The sequence below is a fragment of the Malus sylvestris genome, chromosome 14 (assembly GCF_916048215.2).
Source record: "Malus sylvestris chromosome 14, drMalSylv7.2, whole genome shotgun sequence".
NCBI classification, from domain to species: Eukaryota; Viridiplantae; Streptophyta; class Magnoliopsida; order Rosales; family Rosaceae; genus Malus; species Malus sylvestris.
In genome coordinates, this window is record NC_062273.1 from 23,908,895 (window position 1) to 23,931,602 (window position 22,708).

The window sequence follows — 22,708 nt, forward strand, 5'->3', positions numbered from 1 at the left end:
CATGTTCAAGCAAGTTTCAACAATACCATTGTGATTGTCACAATTGTATACGGGGTCGAGTAATTTCTTGGTCCTCTGCTGGGGCCTTGTGGATTCAAGGGTACAAGAAGGGGTACACTATTTGCCACTCAAACCGCAGCAGGAAATGCTATTCGGAATGGCATATACATCACACATCCTAGATCAAGTAAAAACTCTGGGATTTCGACAAGCCATTGCTACATCCATTTCATTAGAAATTGATGATCTTTTAACAATACCTTCTAAGGGGTGGCTAGTCCAAGATGCTGAACAACAAAGTTTTATTTTGGAAAAAACACCATCATTATGGAAATGTACACGTGGTATAAAAATTACACCAATCTATTGAGATATGGTATGCTACAAATGGATATTTGCAACAAGAAATGAATCCTAATTTTAGGATGATCGACCCCTTTAATCCAGTCCATATGATGTCCTTTTGGGGAGTTTTAGAGAAAATGCATCCCAAGTACACCAATTAGTAGGCATGAGAGGATTAATGTCGGATCCATAAGGACAAATGATTGATTTACCTATTCAAGCTTAACTTAAGCAAGCTATTTACCTTTTTTTTTTTAAACAAACCGTCTTGATCTATAGCCATAACATCTAAAATCTTTTGTAATCGAGATTGATACCAATACGCACGAACTGGTTCTCTTTAAAAAGTCATAGCAAACTCGGTAGCTACTTGTACTAAAAAAACAAGTGTAATTCCCCTAGACAATAAAATATTGCCAAAGGCCAATGTAAACAGTATTGGTATGCTGGCCTAGAGCATCTTCAACTGTTTCTCTTTAAATTCAATTTAGAAATATTTTAGTCATTTATATGCATAAAACAAATGAACGGTTTATTATGAGGATGTTATTTGTTGCCAAACCATTTATTGTTTTAACACGGAATGAGGAGGCTGAAATACCTCTGTGAGTCTTCTCGGCCCCCGGAAGGTGTGGATAATTGTGGCTTGCCACCAGTTATCCCTTAAAAAAAAAACAATCTCCTAATTGAATGATTTTTTATAGTTATACGATCTTTAGATGATAGTAAAAAAGATAAACGGTTTTGATTATAATGTTCAACAATAAAAGTTTATTAACCGTAAGTACGGAGACAAATGAGTCTACCCATAAAGAAACATAGGCATCATCTTTTTTGAAATACCTCTTTATCCTCACACGTGAGACATATGTTGGTATAAATATGACCCAAATTGAAGGATAGAGATTCTCTCCCCTCTCTTTTTAGCTCCCCTCCCTTTCCTCCTCCTATAGTATTTTTTTTTTCTTTTTTCTCTCTCTACAAAGATAAAATCTTGAGCGTTCAAACAGAAGAAGAGGGAAAAAGAAGGAAAAAAACTGAGAGGAGAGAGAATCTTTGTCGAAATTGAATGGGAAGTTCGACTTGGAATGAAATTGATATGGATCCTATAGAAAATGGAGGAGGATTCTCTACCCTCCTAGTTTCTCTACCCTTTCATGCCCTCTTATTTGAACGATTACGGTTGAGCCACGTCAACATCTTATATTGATTATTTTATATAGATAATAATACAAAAAACAATGTGTGAGATGAGAGAATGGAAGATGATGAGAATAGGAGGGTAGAAAATCCTCCTTCATAGAAAATAACTACTAAGATACTATAAAACTTTTTCCAACACGCACATAAATAACCTTGTTATATAACCTTACGCCACATTGACGTTTTGAGCAATTTAATGGAAAGGAAAGCCAATGATTCATAAATACCAACACTAACTATGGACCAACCTACCCAAACCTCAATATTTCGCTGTCAGAAAAATGTGTAAATGTAAACTATTTGGATCGAGATTTTCTTCGTATCTCGCACTTAAGAGTTTGCAGACTAAGCAATTCAGATCATTCAAGAAAAAGGGATATCTAAGGATCGGAGAGAGATTGTTTGTGAGATGGAATAACAGAAACCACAAAATTTAAATTAAACGGTCTAAATTGCTTGGTCTATAATCTCCGAAGTCGGGGATCGGAAGAAAATTTTCAATCCAACTATTTGGACGTATAAAGGTAAAAGTCATATTTGTCAAAACATAGGTGCAAATGCAGTGAAGGCTGTCTTCCCCATTGCTATGCAATGAGTTAAATTTGGTGTTACTTTTTTGGCAAAGCCATGCCACCATGACATGTCAAATTGTCAAATACTTTTTCTGGAGCATGTCTCTCACGCCATGTCTCAAAGCTGCAAAAGCATGGTGCTCTGCAAAGAGTTAATATTATCTGTTCTCTTTCAGCAAGTACAATAGTACTCTCTCTAGAGCTTACAAGTTCTCTTCAACAAGATCCAGCGATTGTCATTTTTTGGTAGCTCCAAACAACAACAAAGATCACAGACTTTTGGTGTTCTTTAGAATAATGTTAGCGACTTAGTCTTGAGTAGAAATGCTATCGAGTCGTAGCTGTGTTTGTGTTAAACTATTTCGACATGCTTAAAGTATGTGTATATAACTAGTTCAACTTCAATATGACACACGACTCACTACAACTATGTCATTTTGTTATTAAATTGACGAGTTGGCAGATAGTTTGCTAACTTTGACTAATAAAAAGATGGATGAGATGGATAATGTGGTAGGAAAACGCTTTTAATCATAAGGGCATGTTTACTAATCAGGAACCGGGGCAAACAAGAGGAATTGAAGCCAAGCAATTTATTAATTGTCATAAATTAGAATGAAAATAATGTCCATTCCATTAAAATTGTACATTGTTAATCGGACTCCTAATTTTATGTGGGGCTCGCAGTATTTTTCATTCCTCTTCCTTAAGTAAACATACGAATAATTTGGAAGAGAACCATTCCGAATTGCTGTCAATCATCTTTGTTGTTAATCCATATCATGCCACATATGAATTGACATTTCGGTTAGAATACACTAATGATATCTTTTGTTACTGTTATTATTGATGTGAACTTTTTAACTTATCTTTGGAGATGCTCTTATATAAACATGCCCTAAATAAAAATAAATACATTTGATCTTTTACCTAGGTGATTATATACTTATATTAGTATCACATAAGAAACACACTTTCAGTCAATTATTTTCATATATAGGTAAGTCCAAAACTTACTATTCTTGTTTATCAAATTCCAAAGGGGCAATATCACATAAGGTCTCAAATACCTTTATATTTGTAGTATTAAAAAATAAAAAAACTACTCGATTGTTGAAAGAATAGCAGCAATTGCAGTTGAACATTTAATAACAGATGAATACGTGTTCAATCATAATTTTAATTTTAATTATTTTGAACACATGCTTATTTGTGATTGGAATTCAACAGCAGCTGCTATATTTCAGCAACGAAGTAGTGTGTATAAAGAAAATGGACCTCGTAATCATGATCATTCATCGTACATCGTGCGGTTAGAAATCATTTTAAATTTAATATTTAAAATTAAATATAAATAGTATCTAACGAAAACTAACCACACGAGGTATAATAAACTATCATGATCACGAGATCCTCCAGATGATCCTTTTCCAAAAAAAAATCAGACCTGGCTTCTCTGCCCATCTACTTTTCCATACTCTCCATCCCTTCCTATTTGTGCGGTTACGGTTAAGCCACGTCAACATTTTATATTACTATTGTTTTTTGTCTTATTATCTCTATAAACAAAATTAATATAAAATATTGACGTGTCTTAACCGTGACCGTACAAAATAGGAGGAGATATGAGTATATGATAAGCGGGAGGGTAGAGAAGCCGATCCAAAAAAATCACCTCAATTTACTGTACAGTCAGACTCAAATAATTCAAATTTTCTTGACTTTTCCTCCATTTTCCCGGGAAACAAACAGAACCATGGTAAAGAAAAAAAAAAAAAAACCAGAACCGTGGTAAAAAAACACGCGTCACTCATGCGCGTGGGAAAAGCCAAAAGGACGCCCAACGGAATCTACCGCTAGATACAGCTCTTTTCCGGGACAAAACTAACTAAAACCGCCGAGTACGAAATTACCAAAACACCCCTTTTTCGGTTTCCGAGACTGACAAGCCGACCTATCTTACTCTCTCTCTCTCCTCTCTCTGCACATAAACTCTGCAACAAGCAGCAGAAAAATTCTGACCAGGTTTATCTCTGTCCTCTCCCCACTGTCCACGTCGGCTCCTCCCTCACAAGCTAAATGGCACTCCCTAACCCAACCGCCCCTCTCATTCACCGCATTTACAACTCTGCCACTGGCCGCTCCTTCTCTATTTTCCCCTGCCTATTGCTCCTCCACGGAGCTCAACCACCAAGACCTCCTCTGTTTTTAGGGTTTAGGGTTTTATTCTACTCCGATTTTTACGCTTGCCCGTTTGAAAAATTTCCCCAATTTCGAAGCGGGCTCGGATTAATCTCTATTTCGGAGGTTTGGGTTCGCTCAAACTTTGTCCTTTTTTGTTTGCATTTGAATATTTTTTGTTTTTTTTGTTTAAATTTTGAACTTTTAGATTCTCTCTTTGACTATTTTCTCTCTCTACATCTTTCTCTAGATGTGTGGTGTTGAGCTGGATGGTGGCGGTTTGGGCTAATGGGAATGGGATTGCAGGTTTTGGTGGAAGGGGGTAATCAGCAGTGAGGTTTTGATGCTTTTTCTTGGAAATGGTGGAAATGGCTTTCTGGGTTTTTGATTTTGGAGTCCAGCGGTAAGAAGAAAGTGACTTTTTTGAATTTCATGGTGTTATACTGTAGCAAAAAGGTCCTGCATTTTTCTTTGCTTCTGTAAAAATGCTCAAGTTTTGATTTTTATTCTCTAACATGGCAATGCTGATATGTATATGTATATGTATATGTATATGTATATGTATATGTGTGTGTGTGTGTGTATATGTTCTGTTTCCAGTTTTGTGGTTTAGGGTTTTCTGAGAAATCAAGGCCACCGCGTTCTTTACCGGTTTTTTCGTTAGAGGTTCTTTCTGGTGTCCTTTTTGATGTTTGTATTGTTGGCTTGCCTCTTTCAGGTCGGGAATGCATAGCTTCTTTTGGGGTTCTGAAATTTGGATTTAGAGGGTGAATTCTGAGTATTCTGATTGATTGGTTGTTTTTTTACCGGGAAAATGATGGATGGGCGGCGACATTCTGTTGATATTCCTATCTCGAAAACTCTCGTGCAACTGAGGAGGGTGAGGTCTCTAAGGGATCCTGATACTAATTCTATGAGCAAGTTCTCTGCTTTGGTTGAGAATGTGAACTGGGAAGCGAATTCGAGTAACGACATTTCTGTGCGGTTCATGAATAGTTTCCAAGAAGCTGGCTCTGGCAAACATCATTCTTTTAGATCAAAGAATCCAGGTCTGTATGGACAAGGAGGAGATTGCATAGATGATTTTGAATTAGATCGTGGTTTAGGAAAATCTAGGTTGATCTTGCATGAGAATTCCGAGTGGATTGGAAGCACAGGGAGTCGTCCAATTAGGAGCAAACAAGCTGAAGAATTTGATTTTTCAGTATCAGATAAGGAAGATGTTTATGGAAATAAATCACTCAGCGATAGGTACTGCGGCAGTCAAATGGATAAAGGATTGGCCTTGACAGGCGTCAATCGTTTGGAGGATGGGGATTATGAAGCATCTGTTAGGTCATCAAATTTAGAAAGATTAGATCAGATTGCATCAAAGAGACAATCACAACGCAAAAATAATGTAAATTCGTCCAGGAAAGTTGGTAATTTTAGTCAAGTTTGCAGTCCGTGCCGCTCAGCAAGTGATGCTCTTTCAAGCCATAGTGCATCTTTATTTGTAAATGAAGAGGCTGATGCAGTGGATCACAATCGTCCTAGTTGCGAGGTCAGCTGCTGCTGGTCAAGAACCCCTCGATTCAGAGAAGCTAATTTTGCTTTCAATGTAGATGAATACCCTCTGCTATACAAGAACGTAGATGAGAGTGCGTTTTATGACCAGAGGAGCTCAAAACACATTCGTAATGAAATGAGTCCACGATCAGAAAACCCTAGGAGTCTGAGTCAGAAATTCAGGCCAAAATCTTTTAATGAATTAGTGGGACAAAATGTAGTAGCAATGTCTCTTATGGGAGCTATCGCTAGAGGGAGAATAACATCATTCTATCTATTCCATGGCCCTCGTGGTACAGGAAAGACATCTGCCTCAAGGATTTTTGCTGCAGCACTAAATTGCCTTTCACATGAGGAGCATAGGCCATGTGGTCTCTGCTGTGAATGTGTTTTGTATTTTTCTGGAAGGAGCAGGGACATCAAGGAAGTTGATTCTGTGAGAATCAATCGGAGAGACAGGGTTAGATCCCTTATTAAGAATGCAGCTATTCCTCCACTTTCGTCACGGTTTAAGGTTTTCATTATTGATGAGTGCCACCTGATGCGCGGGGAAACTTGGGCAACTGTTTTGAATAGCATAGATAACCTTTCTCAACATGTTGTCTTCGTGATGCTCACTCCTGATGTCGATGAGCTTCCCCGAAGTGCAGTGTCACGGTCTCAAAGGTTTCACTTTCCAAGGATTAAGGACGCTGATATTGCAAGCAGATTGGGGAGAATCTGTGTTGAAGAGGGTCTTGAATTTGATCAGGGTGCTGTAGACTTCATTGCTGCCAAGTCAAACGGTTCACTTAGGGATGCAGAGATGATGCTTGATCAGCTAAGTTTGCTTGGTAAAAAAATCACAATGGGCCTGGCATACGAGCTTGTAAGTTCTTGGCATCTGTTTTTATTCATTTATTTACGTTTATATAGCACACTCTATTTATCCAATACTTACAGGAGAATTTCCGTTTTGTTGTTATGCAGATTGGAGTTGTCTCGGATGATGAATTACTCGGTTTGCTAGATCTGGCATTGTCATCTGACACTTCTAATACAGTAATAAGGGCCAGGGAGTTGATGAGATCTCGGATTGATCCCATGCAACTGATATCACAGTTGGCAAATCTTGTTATGGACATTCTTGCTGGTAAATGTCAGGACAGTGCTTCTGAAGTCCGAAAAAAGTTCGGCAGTAGACACACGTGTAAGTAGTCTAACATTGCACGTGTAATATGGTCGCTTAGTACTTACTCTCACTTAGTACTTACTCTCTGAAAGCTCCATCAGAAATCTATACAGGAAATGATAGTTCTTTGAGGATGATTTTTAGACCCAAAATTTTGTTTATTTTGGTTTTGATTAATGGTCAAGTAAATTAATTATTAATGGTTTTTCTCTGTGTCCTCATAGATGAACCAAGTACTACTTGGAACTTGTTACAAGGAGTCATGTATGATCTATCTTATATAAATTTCTCATGCATTGTCGTCATAAGTTAATATTTCAATATGATGATTGTTTCTTTGATGTATATGATGAATCTGTTTTAAAAATGTTTGTTGGTTAGAGTGGTCATCGTGCCTACGTTATGTCTACTGCTGTTAATTACTCTGTCATCTCATGATTATATGCTTATACTAAGGTTGTTGTCTCAATTTTCTTCTTTGCAGCTGAAACGGACTTGCAGAAACTGAGCTATGGATTGAGAATATTATCTGAAACTGAGAAGCAATTAAGGGTTTCCAAAAATCAAGCAACATGGCTTACTGCAGCTCTGCTGCAGCTAAGCTCCGTGGAGTCTTCGTCCTTGGATGGAAATGGTACAAAATTGTGTTTGAGAAGTACACAAGAGAGAGGTGAGAATACCTTACATTTTAATTTCATTCATGGAAAAGGCCTTTCTTTATCCATAACTTCAACTCGTTAGTTTAGTCGAACTTTCATATCAAGGTTATTTTTCCTTGGTTTCTGATATATTTTGTTATTATGGCGGTATATCATCCACAGCGACAGCAGAGAGCTTCAAGAATCGTGCCACTTGTTCATGCAATTTAGAGACACCAGACAAGTTGGGCATGCAGAAGGATAGTGATGGAAAGTTGGAAGCCATATGGAAGAGAACTACAGATTTATGCCGATCCAATTCACTCAAGAATTTTCTTAAGAAACAGGGAAAATTGTCTTCCTTGCTTGTTGGTCAAGGTACATACGTCTACTAGTATCTAGTACATGATCATTAATCGTCAAATTATGGTAAAAACCACATACAAACATATTTAAAAATTAGGGGAGATAGAAATCAGGATGAGCTGTATCAACATCTTTATCTTCTTAGTTTGGTTTGTTATATGACATTTCCATACACGCAAAATGTTCTCACGTTTATAAAAGATGGAAATGGATTTTCTTACGCTCATGTGCACTAACAGAGTAATGCTCAATGTAGGTTTAGCAATAGCTGAATTGGAATTCTGCCATCCCGATTTTGTATCTAAGGCTGAGAAGTCATGGAAGGTCATTGCAAATTCACTTCAATCTATATGTGGTTGCAATGTGGAGATCAGGATCAATCTTGTACCTTGTGCTTCTGATTCCAAGTGTGCGAAAGTGAAGAAGTCATCTTTTACGTTGTTCAGCTGTTCCCGCAGAATGCAGCAGAAATCACAATCATCTACAGAACATGGAACTGAGTCAGACTATTCTGAGCACACTTCTGAAAAGCCTATGTTAAGCGACAGACCTACTTTACCTTGCTCGTCTGAGTGTTCTTATCAAGTGCCACATAACTGCTGTGACAAAATGGTGGTGGTAAGTACTTTGAGAAATAGCGAAGGAAATATTCTCAGCACAAGGACTGCCTCATCCCGCAGATCATTTGAAGACAACGCATCAGAGGCACCTGGATTAGTGGTTGATTCTTCGAAGGATGATGGAAGCAATCATGAATGCCATGCTTTATCTTTTGTAGAACCTGAACATCAACCAAACTGTTTTCCTAGAACCTTGAGGCTTCAAAAGAAGTTCCGTTCATCAGATGCTTCTCAGACGACCTGTTGCACAAAACGACAAAACACAACTGCATTATCTAGCCCAAGCAAGACATCTTTTGGCACATGTCTCGTGGGAAATGATTCATATGTTTTCTGCAGTGGCGCTTGTAACAACAGTGGCAGCTGTATAGATGAGAATGCGTAAGTGTTGCTGTAGTCTTCTTTCTGTATGTTGGTGCCCTTAAACTTCGGGTTTGAGATTCTTCTCGTCTTAATTTCAGATTGAAGGAGAACTCAGGCGTGCTTTGTTGGAGAACCCCAACGCTTCACTTGGGAAAGGTATAGTAAAAAAACTACATGACTATGTTGAAAATTTAAATTGTTTTCTTGAAGTTTTAGGACCAAAAACAAGGTTCAAGATGTTCTTTCACTGCACATACTTAATGACATAAGACCTGACTAATTCGAGTGTGTTAAATCTACAGGCTTGGCAGTTGAGACATAATCGACAAAACTCGAACCTAGGGTGTTGGGTTCTTCCCTGTGCAACTGCTAAGTAGTTCTACAAAGGAGTAGCACCGGGAGAAAATAGCCGTAAATTATGATGGCGGCAGATACATAGGCGTATTTCTTATCGTGGGTCTATATTTTGCAATCTGCTTATTGATGTTATTGATATTTTCAGGACCCAGGTTCAGGATTTATATATAGTATATAGCAAGAACTGATTTTTTTCTCCGATTTAGTATGCATTTTTTGGAGTCAATGTTGGGAGGACTTCCATGAAACGGGTTCACGTGGGTGTTGGACAGTGGAATCCCGGCCCAGTGTGCAAACGCCCGAAAGTCCTACAATGTTGGATTCTCCAATTTTTTTAATCTGAAATATTATTCTCGAAAGAAAATAAGCAGTGTATTACCCTGTGTAGAAATGCTGATGGGAAGCATAGGGAGCCTTCCTTGCATAAAGGTATTGTTTGGTATGCGGAAGGGACATGACGGAATGGAGAGGGAGCAAAGATGCCCTCGGATGGAAACAAGGAGGAAGAAGGAGACGGAGAGGTTATAATTTTGTGTTCCACGGATGTGGAACGAGTCGTTCCAGGGGGTGAGGCGGAACGAAAATTCATCCAAACCTCATCCCGTGGAACAGCGCGTTCCACCTGTTTTAGGCGCACCAAACGTGGGATGGAACGCCTTGTCCAATTCTGCTCTGTCCCGTCCCACGTACCAAATATGGATGCATGCCTTATCTCAAAGGTAGAAAGTAAAATACTAACTATACAACTAGTAATATTTCGGTTTAGTGATATTTCTACTTCCAATTCAAGAAGATAGCACTCACTACAACACCTTCGCCCTACATGCATAAAAAAATTGAGGTTTCGAACCCTTTTCCATTTAAATGAGAAAATACAAGCGCCCGGTGGAATGATGAGGTGCTTTTATTTGACTCTCTAGAAAAAAAAGTTTCGGGGGTTCAGATATACTCAAATTTGAGTCCTATAGGATATAACACTTGCTCTGTTGATGCATGTAGACCTTACAATGCATCAACAGTTAAGATTTGCTTACGTGATTCACCCGCTTGAGCAATTGGACATAAAAAGTTCAATAAAATAAAATAAAATACAAAAATAAGAAATAATTTCCATACACATATTTTGTTTATCCGTCGATTCTTCTTTGATTTAAGTTATCAAAAAATGCTTTTAGTCATTCTAAATCAAATTTTCAAATAATCCCTTGGATCCAATCACTAAGCCCAATGAGCCGAAGTACATTGGCCCCAAATGGCCCATAAACCCTCTCCGATTTTCAGTTACCAAAGTTTCGGCTTCTCCGAAACGGCGGAAGGCAGCGAAATCGGGAAGACGAGAGCAGCTGTGGTTTGGGCAAAGCTCACAGTCAGAGTGAATGGAGAACGTAAACGAGAGTACAAGCGTTCGAGTTCTATGCCCTAAGCTTGTTCTCTGCAAGAACGAACCGGGCCTCCAATGGCTGATCGGATCCCCATTTTTCCATTTTTCCCGCCACTCACCGTCGTCTCCACTGTCAGATGCATCCACACCGATTCCTCCTCTCCAGACTACCGCAGAGAATCAGGTACCTGAATTCTGTTTGTTTCCCGAGAAAATTGAATAAGTTCTATGAATATAGTGTTTCCGAGCAATTTCAGTTCAGAGTTTGATTGGTTTCCGTAACCTGAGCAGAAGAGCTTCGGACGTTACTGTTGAAAGGATTTGAGGTGATCGGAGCACTAATCGTTGCGAATTCCGGTGATGGAAAGAGCGCCTCCGGCGAGGCAATTGCGGCGGCACGCAGGTTGCGAAAGCTGCTCTCCGGAGAAAGAGAAAAAGTGGACAGTCAACAAGTAATTGGAGCTGTTGCGGATTTTAGTGGCGGCGACATTCAGTTTTTCGTGTCGAAATCCGCGAGCTTGACCAGCTTTGAAGCTGTGAATGTATTGTATGAAGATCATCCTGAAAAGTATGTTTGGGAGAGGGGCTGTCTGCTCCGGTGTGAGCTTCCATTTAAGCTGCCAATCTACTATCCAGTAAACAGGCCGAATGGTAAGGCTTTTCGGTGGTGCATTTCGTAGTTTTGAGTAAATTTTAATTGGAAATCTGATTGAGCATTGGTGCTGGCTCATGCTTTGTAGTTTGATGTGTTTGCTAGTGTGATTTGGTTTGCTTGTGGATGAATGAGCGATTGACGGTTCAGAGCAGAAGTAGGAAGTACAATGTAGGAGCTTTTACTTACTAAAATGAGTGCATAACATGGTTTCCGAAGCATCTTTTATGTGAATCTAGAAATTTCAATTTCAATGGCTTTTTTGGGGTGGTCGAACGCCAGTGTGTAGTAGAGGGGTAGATTTTCTGGCCTTGATGGTTCCATAGTTGCGCTCGTTAAAGATAAAGGCTTTGTCGAGTGTCAGTCAACGGAAATATGAGCTGTAATGGCTCATATTCACTTTTCCGTTTTTCCTGTGGACCTACTTATTTATTCAGAGTTGATACTTGCATTTTACCCCACTTAGTGGGAAAAGGCTTTGTTGTTGTTGTTGTTGTTGTTGTTTGATACTTGCATTTTGACAAAATATAGCTACTATTTACTCTTCCTTTTAGATGATGAGATCCCTGCGGTTCAATGGAAATTGATTTAATGTTTATTTTCGTGTATTACTGTATTAGATTCAGAAAAGATGTTTCAACGTGCAACTGAAGCAGTTATTGCAAAATTCAAAGATCCAAAGGCTGTGTACATGGTAGAAGCATTAAGCAAAACATCCGCTGAAGTACCTCAACCTGTCATCCTCCGCGGTGTAGATTTGGAATTTGACACAGATCTCTCAAATGTCAAAATTTTGGGAGAAAGTGCTCAAGATTCTGTTGCTGATCTTTTATCATGTTCCCACTTCTGTTTGGATGGTAAGAAAGGTGCACTGGTATATTCCGCTGAGGTAAGAAAAATGAAAGAGATTCAATGCTTGTTGAGATCTTGGAATATTTTAATCTTCTGTAGTTTTATTTAATCCTTCTTTCAGCAATAACAGTAAATATTGGAGTTCGATTTTTGAATAGCTTTCTTGCTTAGCATGCAGATAGAATCCAATTAAGTGTTCTGCTGAATAGTTCAGATAAGTCTGAAAAATCGACAGCCCCCGTTGCTGAATATTTTCCAGGTATTGCTTTCACTTTTAATCATACGAAGTACAGATATACATTTTTCAAATATGAAGCTTTTTAGTGGAGATTATATCTCTACTCAGTTTAATGGAATTTAAATTGTGTGGTTACAGCTTTGGAAGAAGCCAGAATTTTGGTGGTAGATTTTAAGCTAGAAGTGCTTTGCTATGCAGCCAAGGGTCTCCTGCTGAGGCATGCAGTTTCAAAGTTAATGATCCCGGGGTTGATTGATCAGTTTAATTTAGTGGGAAATACAATCCTACCCAACCTCTTATCCCAACATCCTCAGGTAAGGCAAACCATTTCTTTTGTAATATCATATCGATCTCTTGCTATTACTACCCATCTGAATACCTAAAATTCAGAAACATGAGATTATTTATAGTATAAGTGAGTACTTTCTTTTCCACACTTTCTTTCCATGTGCCTATAATTATGGACTAGCTAGCGCTTATGTGCACACACTTGAAAACCTTGAGCTCTATCCGGGCATTCTGTAGTATCCGATGCCAATTCACACAAATGTTGAATAAAAGTCTAGTACAGTGATTAATGATTATCGGCACAACCAGACCTAATTTCAAGTAACTATTGGTTTATTGCATTTGCAGCTACATCCGTATCACTTCAGTCCTCCCGGTGTTCTGCATCCAATCACTGTTATCTATGAACTCAACTACGGGGAAACAGAAATGAAGCAAGGTAGGCAGTGGCAACGATTAATTTTTCTACTTTCAGGGCACAATCGATTTATTGAAAGAGTACTAGTTCCAAAACAAAAAGTCTAGATTAGTTTTAAGTGGCTCCCGACTGGAAGTTTAGAGATTGTTCTTTTTTATGATCAAAATAAATACTTACATTTCTTCCATGATTAAAAAGTTGCTTTTGCTTCAGTGCTTGTGAATGTGGAAAAGGTTGTATTATTTATTAGATGCAGAGATTTTTGGAGAGGAAGCTTATACAAGTTTCTTTTGTAATTGGATCTTAGAATTAGTTATCTTAATCTCGTCTTTGCTTTCTGCAGTTGAAGTTAGAAAATCTTTACACTTAAGACTGGGTTTACCTTTTGATCGTCCTCTTCTAAGAATTGCCAACGCTCTGGATTTCTCTACATTGAGGGATGGTGTAAGGAGTGACGCAACACGGAAAGGTAATCTCATTTTCCATTGAATATGCAAACCTCATTTGTCAGTTGCAAGGCTCTTATTCCCCTATGTTTCATCTCCAAAAAGAAACGTTTTCTTATTCTTTGGTTTTTTTTGTCGATATTAACTCGTTTGATACATTTCTATGGTTGTATCAGGTTCTACTTTGCTTAAAAATGTACACATCGGGATTCCAAGCAGCGGGGGTTGGTGGCTGCTCTTGTTTCTTTGTTTATATCCTTTGCCTCTGATCAGTGGAGTTTTGTTTGATACTATTACGTTTTTATGCAGTTTCTGGGGGCAGTGTGTCTTTGTTGCAAGGCTCTTATGAATACTATCATTATCTACAAGACGCCTTCAATGATTCGGTAATGAGCGATATCCTATACCTCGTATTTGTAATATCTTGTCGAGTATACATATTAAGCTGCGGTTAGGTTGAATTTCATAATGATCGGATTAAAGCTGTCTAATAAATTTTTGCAGGAGTGCCCATCTAGGCCCTCTGATGAGTTTGAAATTCAGTTTTCTCAAGTGTTGTTTTGTTATCTTGCTAGGGTTGGGGTTGTGCTTATCGCTCTCTACAAACAATTATTTCATGGTTCCGACTCCAACACTATACATCCGTAGAAGTTCCATCGCATAGGTAATAAATTTACCAGTTTAGGATTTCCTTGGTATCGATTAATTGTTTCGCTGACGCTACTTATCAGCATCGTATAATTTCATCTGACAAGCCAAGTGATATTAGGGAAATACAGCAGTCACTTGTAGAGATTGGTGATAAAGATCCTTCTTTCATTGGGTCGCGGGAATGGATTGGTGCCATCGAGTTGAGCTTTGTTCTGGACAAGCTTTTGGGTGTAAGTATCATCAATGTGGTTTACGGATAATTTCTCGAATGTAATGCACACGAGTTTAACAGGGTTTGGTTTCTGTACTGAACAGGTTAGTTGCAAAGTCATGAATGTCAGATCTGGAGCTGAGCTTCCCGAAAAATGTCGAGAGCTGGCCTTGCACTTTGACACTCAAGGAACGCCTATTATGATTGGTTAGTTCCCTCCCGTAAATTTGGCTTTTCTCTGGATTAAAGACGGCATGGAAACTTAGCAGAAGTAATTCAAGACACATTGAAAAACTCTCTTATGATTTGATACATGAATGTAGGTGGTGGAGTTCTTGCATATACCCTCCTGGGAGTTGATTATAATGAAGCAAGCGGAGATTGCGCGTTTCTAATACTCGATCCCCACTACACAGGCAGTGACGAACACAAGAAAATTGTGAGTGGCGGATGGTGCGGGTGGAAAAAGGCTGTTGATAGCAAGGGAAAGAGTTTCTTTCTGCACGATAAGTTCTATAATCTTCTGCTTCCACAGAGGCCTAACATGGTTTGATCTATCACTATCATCATCAAATCTATACACCCTGTTATGAAATGTAGCATTAAATTCAGCAGCAACGGTGAATTTCAATCGGCCGATATAATTTTAGAATTCTTTAACTCTTCTAAATTTGGCCTGAAGTTTCAGAGGTTAACGAGTAATAAAGGGAGGCGATTATGTTTTAGCACTAATTTTGAAATTATGCTAATCATGTCTAATATCTTTCGTGTTCTGAAAGAAAAATACCAAAAAAGCGACATTGATATGAAATCGAAATTCTAACCCATCAACAAGTGCAGATTTTACAACTTTGCAGCCTCAGCGGTGGCAGCCGCAGCAGAAGCAGCCTGATCATGGTGAGAAACTTCGTCATACGCTCCGGTCTCCTCATTGTACGAGTACCAAACCCCAGATGCAGCGGAGCAATAGAGCCCTGTCGACGGATCATAATAGTACCCCAAACTGCTGCTATAATAGTACCCCGAATTCTCATCAAACACATAATCATTCTGCGCTTCGGACGAACCAACTCCTCCTCCGTTGGAATCCGACGGTCTAGCAGCAGCATTAGCATCTTCATCATCGTCTTCACCAAACATATCATATCCATCTCCAGCAGTTTCATCACCATTGTTATCATTAGCAACTGGCGGGATGCCTTCTAGTCTTGCCCTAGCTAAAGTCTCATACCCCTGAGCCTCCCGTTCGAAAATCTCCTTCTTCTCATGATTCACATCATACTCCCCATGCTTGTCCATCAGTGTCACAGCATCCTCAGTCAGCTGATCGAAAACCCTCTTCGTCTCCGGCGACATCTTCACCTTCTTGTCCCCCTTCAACCTCCTCAGAGCCTGCAACACCGTTTCGCCTTCCTCGAGCACATCGGCAATGCGCCTCTTAATCTTCCCAATATCTTCATCTTCCGGTGGCAAATCCTCCGTATCATCTTCGACTTTCGGTTTCGGAACATGTAACTGCGTAACCCCAGCTTCAACGCTATCCAGCCAAGCATCCTTCACTCGATTTCCTTCAGCATACTCGACGAAATTCCCCTCGGCATCGAAATACCCCTCTTTCCTCTCCTTCTCCAAGTTGAAAGGCTCCATCTGAATCCCGTCCTCCACGAAATTGTCGTAATCCAATTCCTCGCCGTACGCGACTTCGGCGGCGGAGACATCGTCGCCGGCGCCGATCCCGTCGTCCCCGAACCGGCGCCGCTTCTCGCGTTCTTTGGCGGCGAAACGGGGGTCCGGAAACTCAACCCCGATCTCGTCGTCGTCCTCGTCGGCTCGGGGTATCTTCACGGGTTCGTCTTCCCGTCTCGCCTTCTTCCCCTTGGGAAACTTAACCCTCCTTTCTGCCGTGGGTCTGTCGGAATCGGAATCGGAGTCGGAGAGTTCAGGGACGGGGCGCTTGCGATTGGATCGCGATGGAAGATTGGGTTCCATTGAAGAGCTTGGAAGCAAATCGAGTGATGGTGTAATACTGTAATTGCCGGCCGTCGTTTTCAGCGCTGAGAAAAGTTGTGGAAAATGGAGGCGGTGGTCGGGTAGGGGTTTTTGTGAGGGGATTTTGTCACATAATTTTTGGGCTACAAGATAATTTGGACACAATCTATCCATTAAAAAAAAAAAAAAAAAGATTTTGCTATTTTAGTTTATTTAATTTTGAAGATAAAATAAATTTTAAGAGACGGCTACAACTGTATCTACTGCTCAGTGATCGGGTTTTATGTAAGATTTAACTATTATAAAGATTTATTAGATTCTTAAATGCAAGATTAACTATTAATTTTTCAAATTATTCAGTTGTAAATAACATAAAAGAAAAAAATTCATTTAAGGACGACGGTTAACGTCGAGGTTTCCGTTGATAAGAATGGTCGGTGATGGAATGAGATACGCCGGAAGAGACGATGGTTCTATACAAAAAAGTTATTTTTAGTACGTTTGTTCTCGTATTCAACGAAAGAAACGTTATCCAAAATGGGATTTTAACTTGTGAGCCCAAATATCAGCATCTCATCTCCTTCTGCAATTTACCCAAACACAAAACGCACCGTAGGGACCTCATTCCCCGGGCAGAAGAATCTGACCAACTCTCTCCTCTCCTATGTGCAAATTAACAGTTGATTTTTCATTAGATTTATTTAACTATTGTAAAGATTAATTAGATTTTTATATGCAAGATTAACCAGAGTTTCAAACCTCACCGAGTCGGGCTGACCAGCTCCAAACTACAGCCGGGCCAACCCACTTTGGGCCGCCCATGGGCTGCGGACTAAATGATGACCCTCGAACCGTGACAAGTTGCATTAAAAGAAGGGAACTTTAACGAAAAGCACCCGGTACTGTTCACTTTAACGAAAAACCACATTGTTACACTAAAAAGTCAATCCTGGTACTATTCACTTTACCCTTTATTTTGTCCTTATCATTAAAACTCAAAGTTTTCAAGCCCTTTTCATTAGTTTTCCTTTAAAAGAACCCATGAGTCAGTCAATCAAAAGACAAACAATAACAACAACAAAGCCTTTTCCCATTAAGTGGGGTCGGCTAGGTTTCGTTCTGGATTCATTTTCATAAGGATTCGACGTAACCGAAGAGTGCCTGCTGTCGACTACCTGACACCCTCTTCCTCCTTCTTTATCTGGGATTGGGACCGGCAATGTAAGATAAACTTACACAGGCGGAGTTAGTCAGTCAATCAAAAGACACAAGGCAAAAATGTCCTCCTACAAACTAGTGATAGCTTTCACAAAACACAAGAAATTGCTTTCAATATCATGCTTACCTCCAGCAAAGTGACGACAACCAACACGGTGTGAAGTGTTTAGCTGAAGCAACGTGTGTGAAGTGTCACCAAAATTTGCTTACTAAACTTGTTTATCTTGCCTAACTTGTTCATCAAGTTTGTTCATGAAATGATATCGCTTGTGTAAAGTTACTAAAACACCCAACAGAATTTAACGTCAAGAGATAAATTTCTTGGAAACAAAGATAAACCTGATTAGAACAAAACGACGAAAAAGGGCAGATTGGTATTTCCCTAACTGAAACCCTACCCGGTTAGACCGGGGCGGGTGGAAGCAAAGGGCAGGAGCAAAACAGTCCATGCTGGCTTTAGCGCGAAGGCCACGTGGACGGCCCTATCGCTCTCCCCACAGTGATGACGTGTACACGTAACCGTAGCCTCCCTATAAAAGCCTCCGCTTTCACTTCCGTTCTCATCCACTTTCTCTCTCTCTCCTCACTTTCTCTCTCTACAAATCGCCAACCGATTGAGACTTCACTCACTGATTCGGATCCAACTCCGCTGGTTTCTGATTAGCCCGGACCCGCCGATCCGTCAGATCGTCGTCGGTGCTTCCAGTGGGACTCCGGAGCTCCGAGATTTGGATATCCGATTGCTTCTCCTGTTCTTGGCTCGAGATCCGGGCCAAGCACAGAAGAAACGGATTCGCTGCTCTTCCGACTTCGTATACTGAGGTAATTTTGAAACTTTTGGTCGCGCGAATGGATTATTTCTTGCTGTGTACGTCGGTGGTGTTTGGATGCTGAGAAAATACGGGGGAAAGATAGAAAATGATGCATGTGATGTTTGGTTTGCTCATTGTTTGGGACTCGGGAAAATGAAATTGGTGCTTTACTGTGTCTGATGCTGCATTTTGCTTTGTGTATTTCTTCATTTTCCTTCAGTTTCTTGGTAGCCAAACAGTTTTTAGCTGTAATCTTGATGTGTAGATAATGGTCACTTGATCCGTTTTAATATTTGATTAGTTTAATATTGCAAAGGTTAATTAGTTTGTAACATATTTGCTTAGGTAAAACTTTAAATTAGGGATTTATTTTTTCGTGATTAATTGGAAAGTAGTATTTAGGATCGAATAACTGTATATTATTACTCGATATTAGTATTGATGTAGGGATTTTTTTTTTTTAGGTAAATGGCCTCGAGTGAGGGATTCCTGACGAATGAGCAGAGGGAGACGTTAAAAATTGCTAGCCAGAATGTGGAGGTTTTGTCGTCATCGCCGAAATCCCCTACATCTTTTCTATCTGAACACCATGTAAAAGCCCCTGCTGGTGGGAAGGCACCAACAGCTGGGATAGCCGTGAGGCATGTACGTCGGTCGCACTCAGGAAAGTTTGTGCGAGTAAAGAAGGGTAAGTCCCCATTCAGCACTTTCGCGATTCACCTTGATTTTATGTTAGCTTATGAAGTTTTGAAGAGAGTGGGATTGGATACATTGATTTGTAAGTAATGGTGTTTACGGTTTTATTAAGTAATTGTCGTTGTTAAATTATTGTCCCCATGATGCTCTTAAACAATTTTGGTGCATGTATCAGTTGAGTTTTAACTTTTTTTTTTAAGCAAATGATTGCACTTCAGTTTTACATGGTCGAAGACTTGATGTTGTACTTTAGTTCATCTTTGGGTCAATCGTAAAGTTGTTTTCTTTCTAGCTCTACCACTTTTAATTTTTGATTTGATGTTGTTCAGTTGTGCGGAATTGACGATATTGTCAGTGGATGTTAAAATTAGCTCTCTCTGGTATTTTTATTAGTTGAATTGATTTCTCGTTTTTGTCTGATGGTAACAGAGGGAGGCGGTGGAAAGGGCACGTGGGGAAAACTGCTTGACACTGACGGTGTACCCACTCTTGATCGTAATGACCCTAACTATGACAGTGGCGAGGTAATACATTTTTAAGTTTAGTTTCAATATATTCCCTACATTTATTATTTTGTGTACTCTGATTAGGTGGATTAAAATTTTCTAATTTAAATACTCTGGCTCATCAGGAACCATATCGACTTGTTGAGTCAACTGTTACAGATCCCTTGGATGAATACAAGAAAGCTGTCGTTTCCATAATTGAGGAATATTTCAGCACTGGTGATGTGGCAGTGGCAGCATCTGACCTCAAAGAACTAGGCTCAAGTCAATATCATTCTTACTTCATTAAGCGACTTATTTCCATTGCCTTGGATAGGCATGATAAGGAGAAGGAAATGGCTTCGGTTTTGCTTTCATCTTTGTATGCCGATGTCATTAGCCCTCCCCAGATTAAAGATGGATTTTTCATCCTTCTTGAATCTGCTGATGACCTTGCAGTGGACATATTGGATGCAGTAGATATCCTCGCTTTGTTCCTTGCTCGTGCAGTGGTTGATGACATCCTTCCTCCTGCCTTCTGCACCAGGGCAAAGAAAGCACTCCCAGAATCTTCAAAGGGCGTTCAGGTAATCCAGACTGCTGAGAAGAGCTATCTTTCAGCTCCGCACCATGCAGAACTTGTGGAAAGGAGGTGGGGCGGTAGCACCCACATTACTGTTGAAGAGGTGAAGAAAAAAATTGCTGGTCTATTGAGGGAATATGTGGAAAGTGGAGACACTTCTGAGGCTTGTAGGTGTATAAGGGAGTTAGGTGTTCCATTCTTTCATCATGAGGTTGTGAAGAGGGCTTTGGTTCTTGCCATGGAGATTCAAACAGCAGAACCGCTAATAATTAAGCTGTTAAAGGAAGCAGCTGAAGAAGGCTTGATTAGTTTTAGTCAAATGGTAAAGGGCTTTTCTCGATTGGTAGAGAGCCTTGACGACCTTGCTCTTGACATTCCATCAGCAGTCAGCTTGTTCCAGTCCCTGGTCCTCAAGGCGACAGATGAAGGTTGGCTTGATGCTTCCTTTTTGAAGTCCTTGGATGAAGATGGCGATGCACAAGTTGAAGATGAAAAAGTGAGGCAGTACAAGAAAGAAATTGTGGCCATAATTCATGAATATTTTCTCTCAGACGATATCCCAGAACTGATCCGGAGCCTTGAAGATCTTGGGGTACCTCAATATAATCCACTCTTCTTGAAGAAGCTGATCACCCTTGCAATGGATCGCAAGAACCATGAAAAGGAAATGGCATCTGTTCTGCTTTCTGCCCTTCACATTGAGATCTTTTCAACCGATGACATCGTTAATGGCTTTGTCTTGCTTCTGGAATCTGCCGAGGATACAGAATTGGACATTTTGGATGCTTCGAATGAGCTTGCTCTTTTCCTGGCTAGGGCTGTGATCGACGATGTCTTGGCTCCTCTGAATTTGGACGAAATTGGCAGCAAGTTGCCACCAAATAGCAGTGGAAGTGAGACTGTTCGATCGGCCCAATCACTGATTTCTGCTCGCCATGCTGGTGAGAGACTCCTGAGATGTTGGGGAGGCGGGACTGGCTGGGCTGTGGAGGATGCAAAGGACAAGATAGCAAAGCTGTTGGAGGAGTATGAAAGCGGGGGTGTTGTGAATGAGGCTTGCCAGTGCATCCGGGATCTTGGAATGCCGTTCTTTAACCACGAGGTGGTGAAGAAGGCACTGGTCATGGCCATGGAAAAGAAAAACGACAGGATGCTAGACCTGCTTCAGGAGTGCTTCAGTGAAGGACTGATCACAATCAACCAGATGACGAAAGGCTTCACCCGAATCAAGGACGGGCTAGACGATCTTGCTCTCGACATTCCAAACGCGAGGGAGAAGTTCAGCTTCTACGTGGAGCAGGCACAGGAGAAGGGGTGGCTCCTGCCTTCCTTTGGATCACCTGCTGCGGATGGCTCGCAGAAACCCGACCCAGGCTCTGCAGCTTCTTGAGAAGGAACACATTTTTCGATTGCCTCTCTCTCATGTAATGTTGTTGGCCATGAACTCTCTCTCTGTACTGTTTAAATTCGTGTTTTTTCTGCAACTTCCTAATAGGCGGATGTGGGTATTGGGATGATATTTAGATTTGTTCTGAGATGTTTTTTTTGTGTGTTACTAGTGGTAATCTAATCGGTTAGATTATAGCGATCCCACCGCCGACGCCGATGTATAAAGCTGCTTCTTTCGTTTTATGGATGTCTTATGTCTCTCCTTTCTTTGGGGCATTTGAGTGGCCAAAAACAACCTCGATAACAACCTCGCGGCCTCCTCCCAAAGAGTGGAGACTCTGGTGGTGAACCTTTTGATTGATAAAGTGCGTTGCGAGAGAAATTTACTTGTACTGAAAATAATGCATGACAATGTGGTTTCTTCTTCCGTGCCTTCTTCTTCTGGTCAATTTTGCACACCACCATAACATACGGTGTATGCTCACTATGCACATAATCATCTGCGATGTGTCATTTGACTCAACTCCAGTTAAGTTTCACATTAAATACTACTTTTTCAAATTTGAAAATAGTTAACTAAGGTTAGGTGAAAAGACATGTGACAGATGATTAGATGTATGGTGAGCATACACCATAGTTTATGGTGATGAACAAAAATGTTTCCATGAAAGAGGGACTTTAATTCTTCCTATGGCTTTTAATTGAGTTGATTTTTCCTAAAAATAAACAAGCCCATTTGATTTGAAAGTTAACTAAAATACGATTTACGAGTTGTAGAAATATTGACATTTTCATATTTAAAAACAAAGCACAATTAGTTGATAATGGAAATTTTATTTGAACTCATGTTTTGTATTTCTACACTTGAAAATTTCAATGTGAAATTGTGAATAGTCTTTTCTACTCTATTATACATTACTGTTAAGGGCTAAGATTTATTTGAAATTAATATTAAATTCATTAATATATACCTTAACCCAATTGGGGCAACGATCGCTCAACTTTAATCCAATTGAAGCAATGGTCTCTCAACTA

The 22,708-nt window shown here is 39.9% G+C and overlaps 4 protein-coding genes across 4 annotated transcripts; 3 read left to right on the forward strand and 1 right to left on the reverse strand.

The window, feature by feature from the left end:
* The first annotated feature begins 4,080 nt into the window (after nucleotides 1-4,080).
* Nucleotides 4,081-9,560, forward strand: LOC126599633 (protein STICHEL-like 2). Its single transcript, XM_050266028.1, has 9 exons — nucleotides 4,081-4,427; nucleotides 4,552-4,704; nucleotides 5,020-6,717; nucleotides 6,819-7,038; nucleotides 7,505-7,690; nucleotides 7,842-8,036; nucleotides 8,281-9,025; nucleotides 9,106-9,163; nucleotides 9,310-9,560. The coding sequence occupies exons 3-9, from the start codon at nucleotides 5,116-5,118 to the stop codon at nucleotides 9,382-9,384; spliced, it is 3,081 nt and encodes a 1,026-aa protein (XP_050121985.1). The 5' UTR covers nucleotides 4,081-4,427; nucleotides 4,552-4,704; nucleotides 5,020-5,115; the 3' UTR covers nucleotides 9,385-9,560.
* Nucleotides 9,561-10,608: 1,048 nt separating this feature from the next.
* On the forward strand, nucleotides 10,609-15,226 carry LOC126599635 (probable Ufm1-specific protease). The gene is given in 14 exon segments (XM_050266030.1): nucleotides 10,609-10,836; nucleotides 10,839-10,929; nucleotides 11,037-11,396; nucleotides 12,018-12,286; nucleotides 12,421-12,508; nucleotides 12,626-12,801; nucleotides 13,124-13,214; nucleotides 13,537-13,662; nucleotides 13,816-13,863; nucleotides 13,949-14,025; nucleotides 14,215-14,303; nucleotides 14,409-14,520; nucleotides 14,606-14,708; nucleotides 14,825-15,226. Coding segments are annotated over 14 exon segments (1,956 nt in total). The 5' UTR covers nucleotides 10,609-10,740; the 3' UTR covers nucleotides 15,055-15,226.
* On the reverse strand, nucleotides 15,217-16,653 carry LOC126599637 (uncharacterized). Its single transcript, XM_050266033.1, has one exon. It carries the CDS (start codon nucleotides 16,488-16,490, stop codon nucleotides 15,345-15,347), a length of 1,146 nt encoding a protein of 381 aa, XP_050121990.1. The 5' UTR covers nucleotides 16,491-16,653; the 3' UTR covers nucleotides 15,217-15,344.
* Nucleotides 16,654-18,258: 1,605 nt separating this feature from the next.
* On the forward strand, nucleotides 18,259-21,916 carry LOC126599634 (MA3 DOMAIN-CONTAINING TRANSLATION REGULATORY FACTOR 1-like). The gene is made up of 4 exons (XM_050266029.1): nucleotides 18,259-18,530; nucleotides 18,985-19,208; nucleotides 19,646-19,740; nucleotides 19,848-21,916. Exons 2-4 carry the CDS (start codon nucleotides 18,989-18,991, stop codon nucleotides 21,672-21,674), a joined length of 2,142 nt encoding a protein of 713 aa, XP_050121986.1. The 5' UTR covers nucleotides 18,259-18,530; nucleotides 18,985-18,988; the 3' UTR covers nucleotides 21,675-21,916.
* The last annotated feature ends 792 nt before the right edge of the window (nucleotides 21,917-22,708 follow it).

Bases quoted from the DNA above. Each gene is read 5' to 3' on its own strand.
- LOC126599633 (XM_050266028.1), top strand. From the start codon at position 5,116: ATGATGGATGGGCGGCGACATTCTGTTGATATTCCTATCTCGAAAACT. The intron at 7,039-7,504 runs GTAAGTAGTCTA...TCTTCTTTGCAG, and splicing joins GTTCGGCAGTAGACACACGT to CTGAAACGGACTTGCAGAAA. The intron at 8,037-8,280 runs GTACATACGTCT...TGCTCAATGTAG, and splicing joins TTCCTTGCTTGTTGGTCAAG to GTTTAGCAATAGCTGAATTG.
- LOC126599637 (XM_050266033.1), bottom strand. From the start codon at position 16,490: ATGGAACCCAATCTTCCATCGCGATCCAATCGCAAGCGCCCCGTCCCT.
- LOC126599634 (XM_050266029.1), top strand. From the start codon at position 18,989: ATGGCCTCGAGTGAGGGATTCCTGACGAATGAGCAGAGGGAGACGTTA. The intron at 19,209-19,645 runs GTAAGTCCCCAT...TGATGGTAACAG, and splicing joins GTTTGTGCGAGTAAAGAAGG to AGGGAGGCGGTGGAAAGGGC. The intron at 19,741-19,847 runs GTAATACATTTT...CTGGCTCATCAG, and splicing joins CTAACTATGACAGTGGCGAG to GAACCATATCGACTTGTTGA.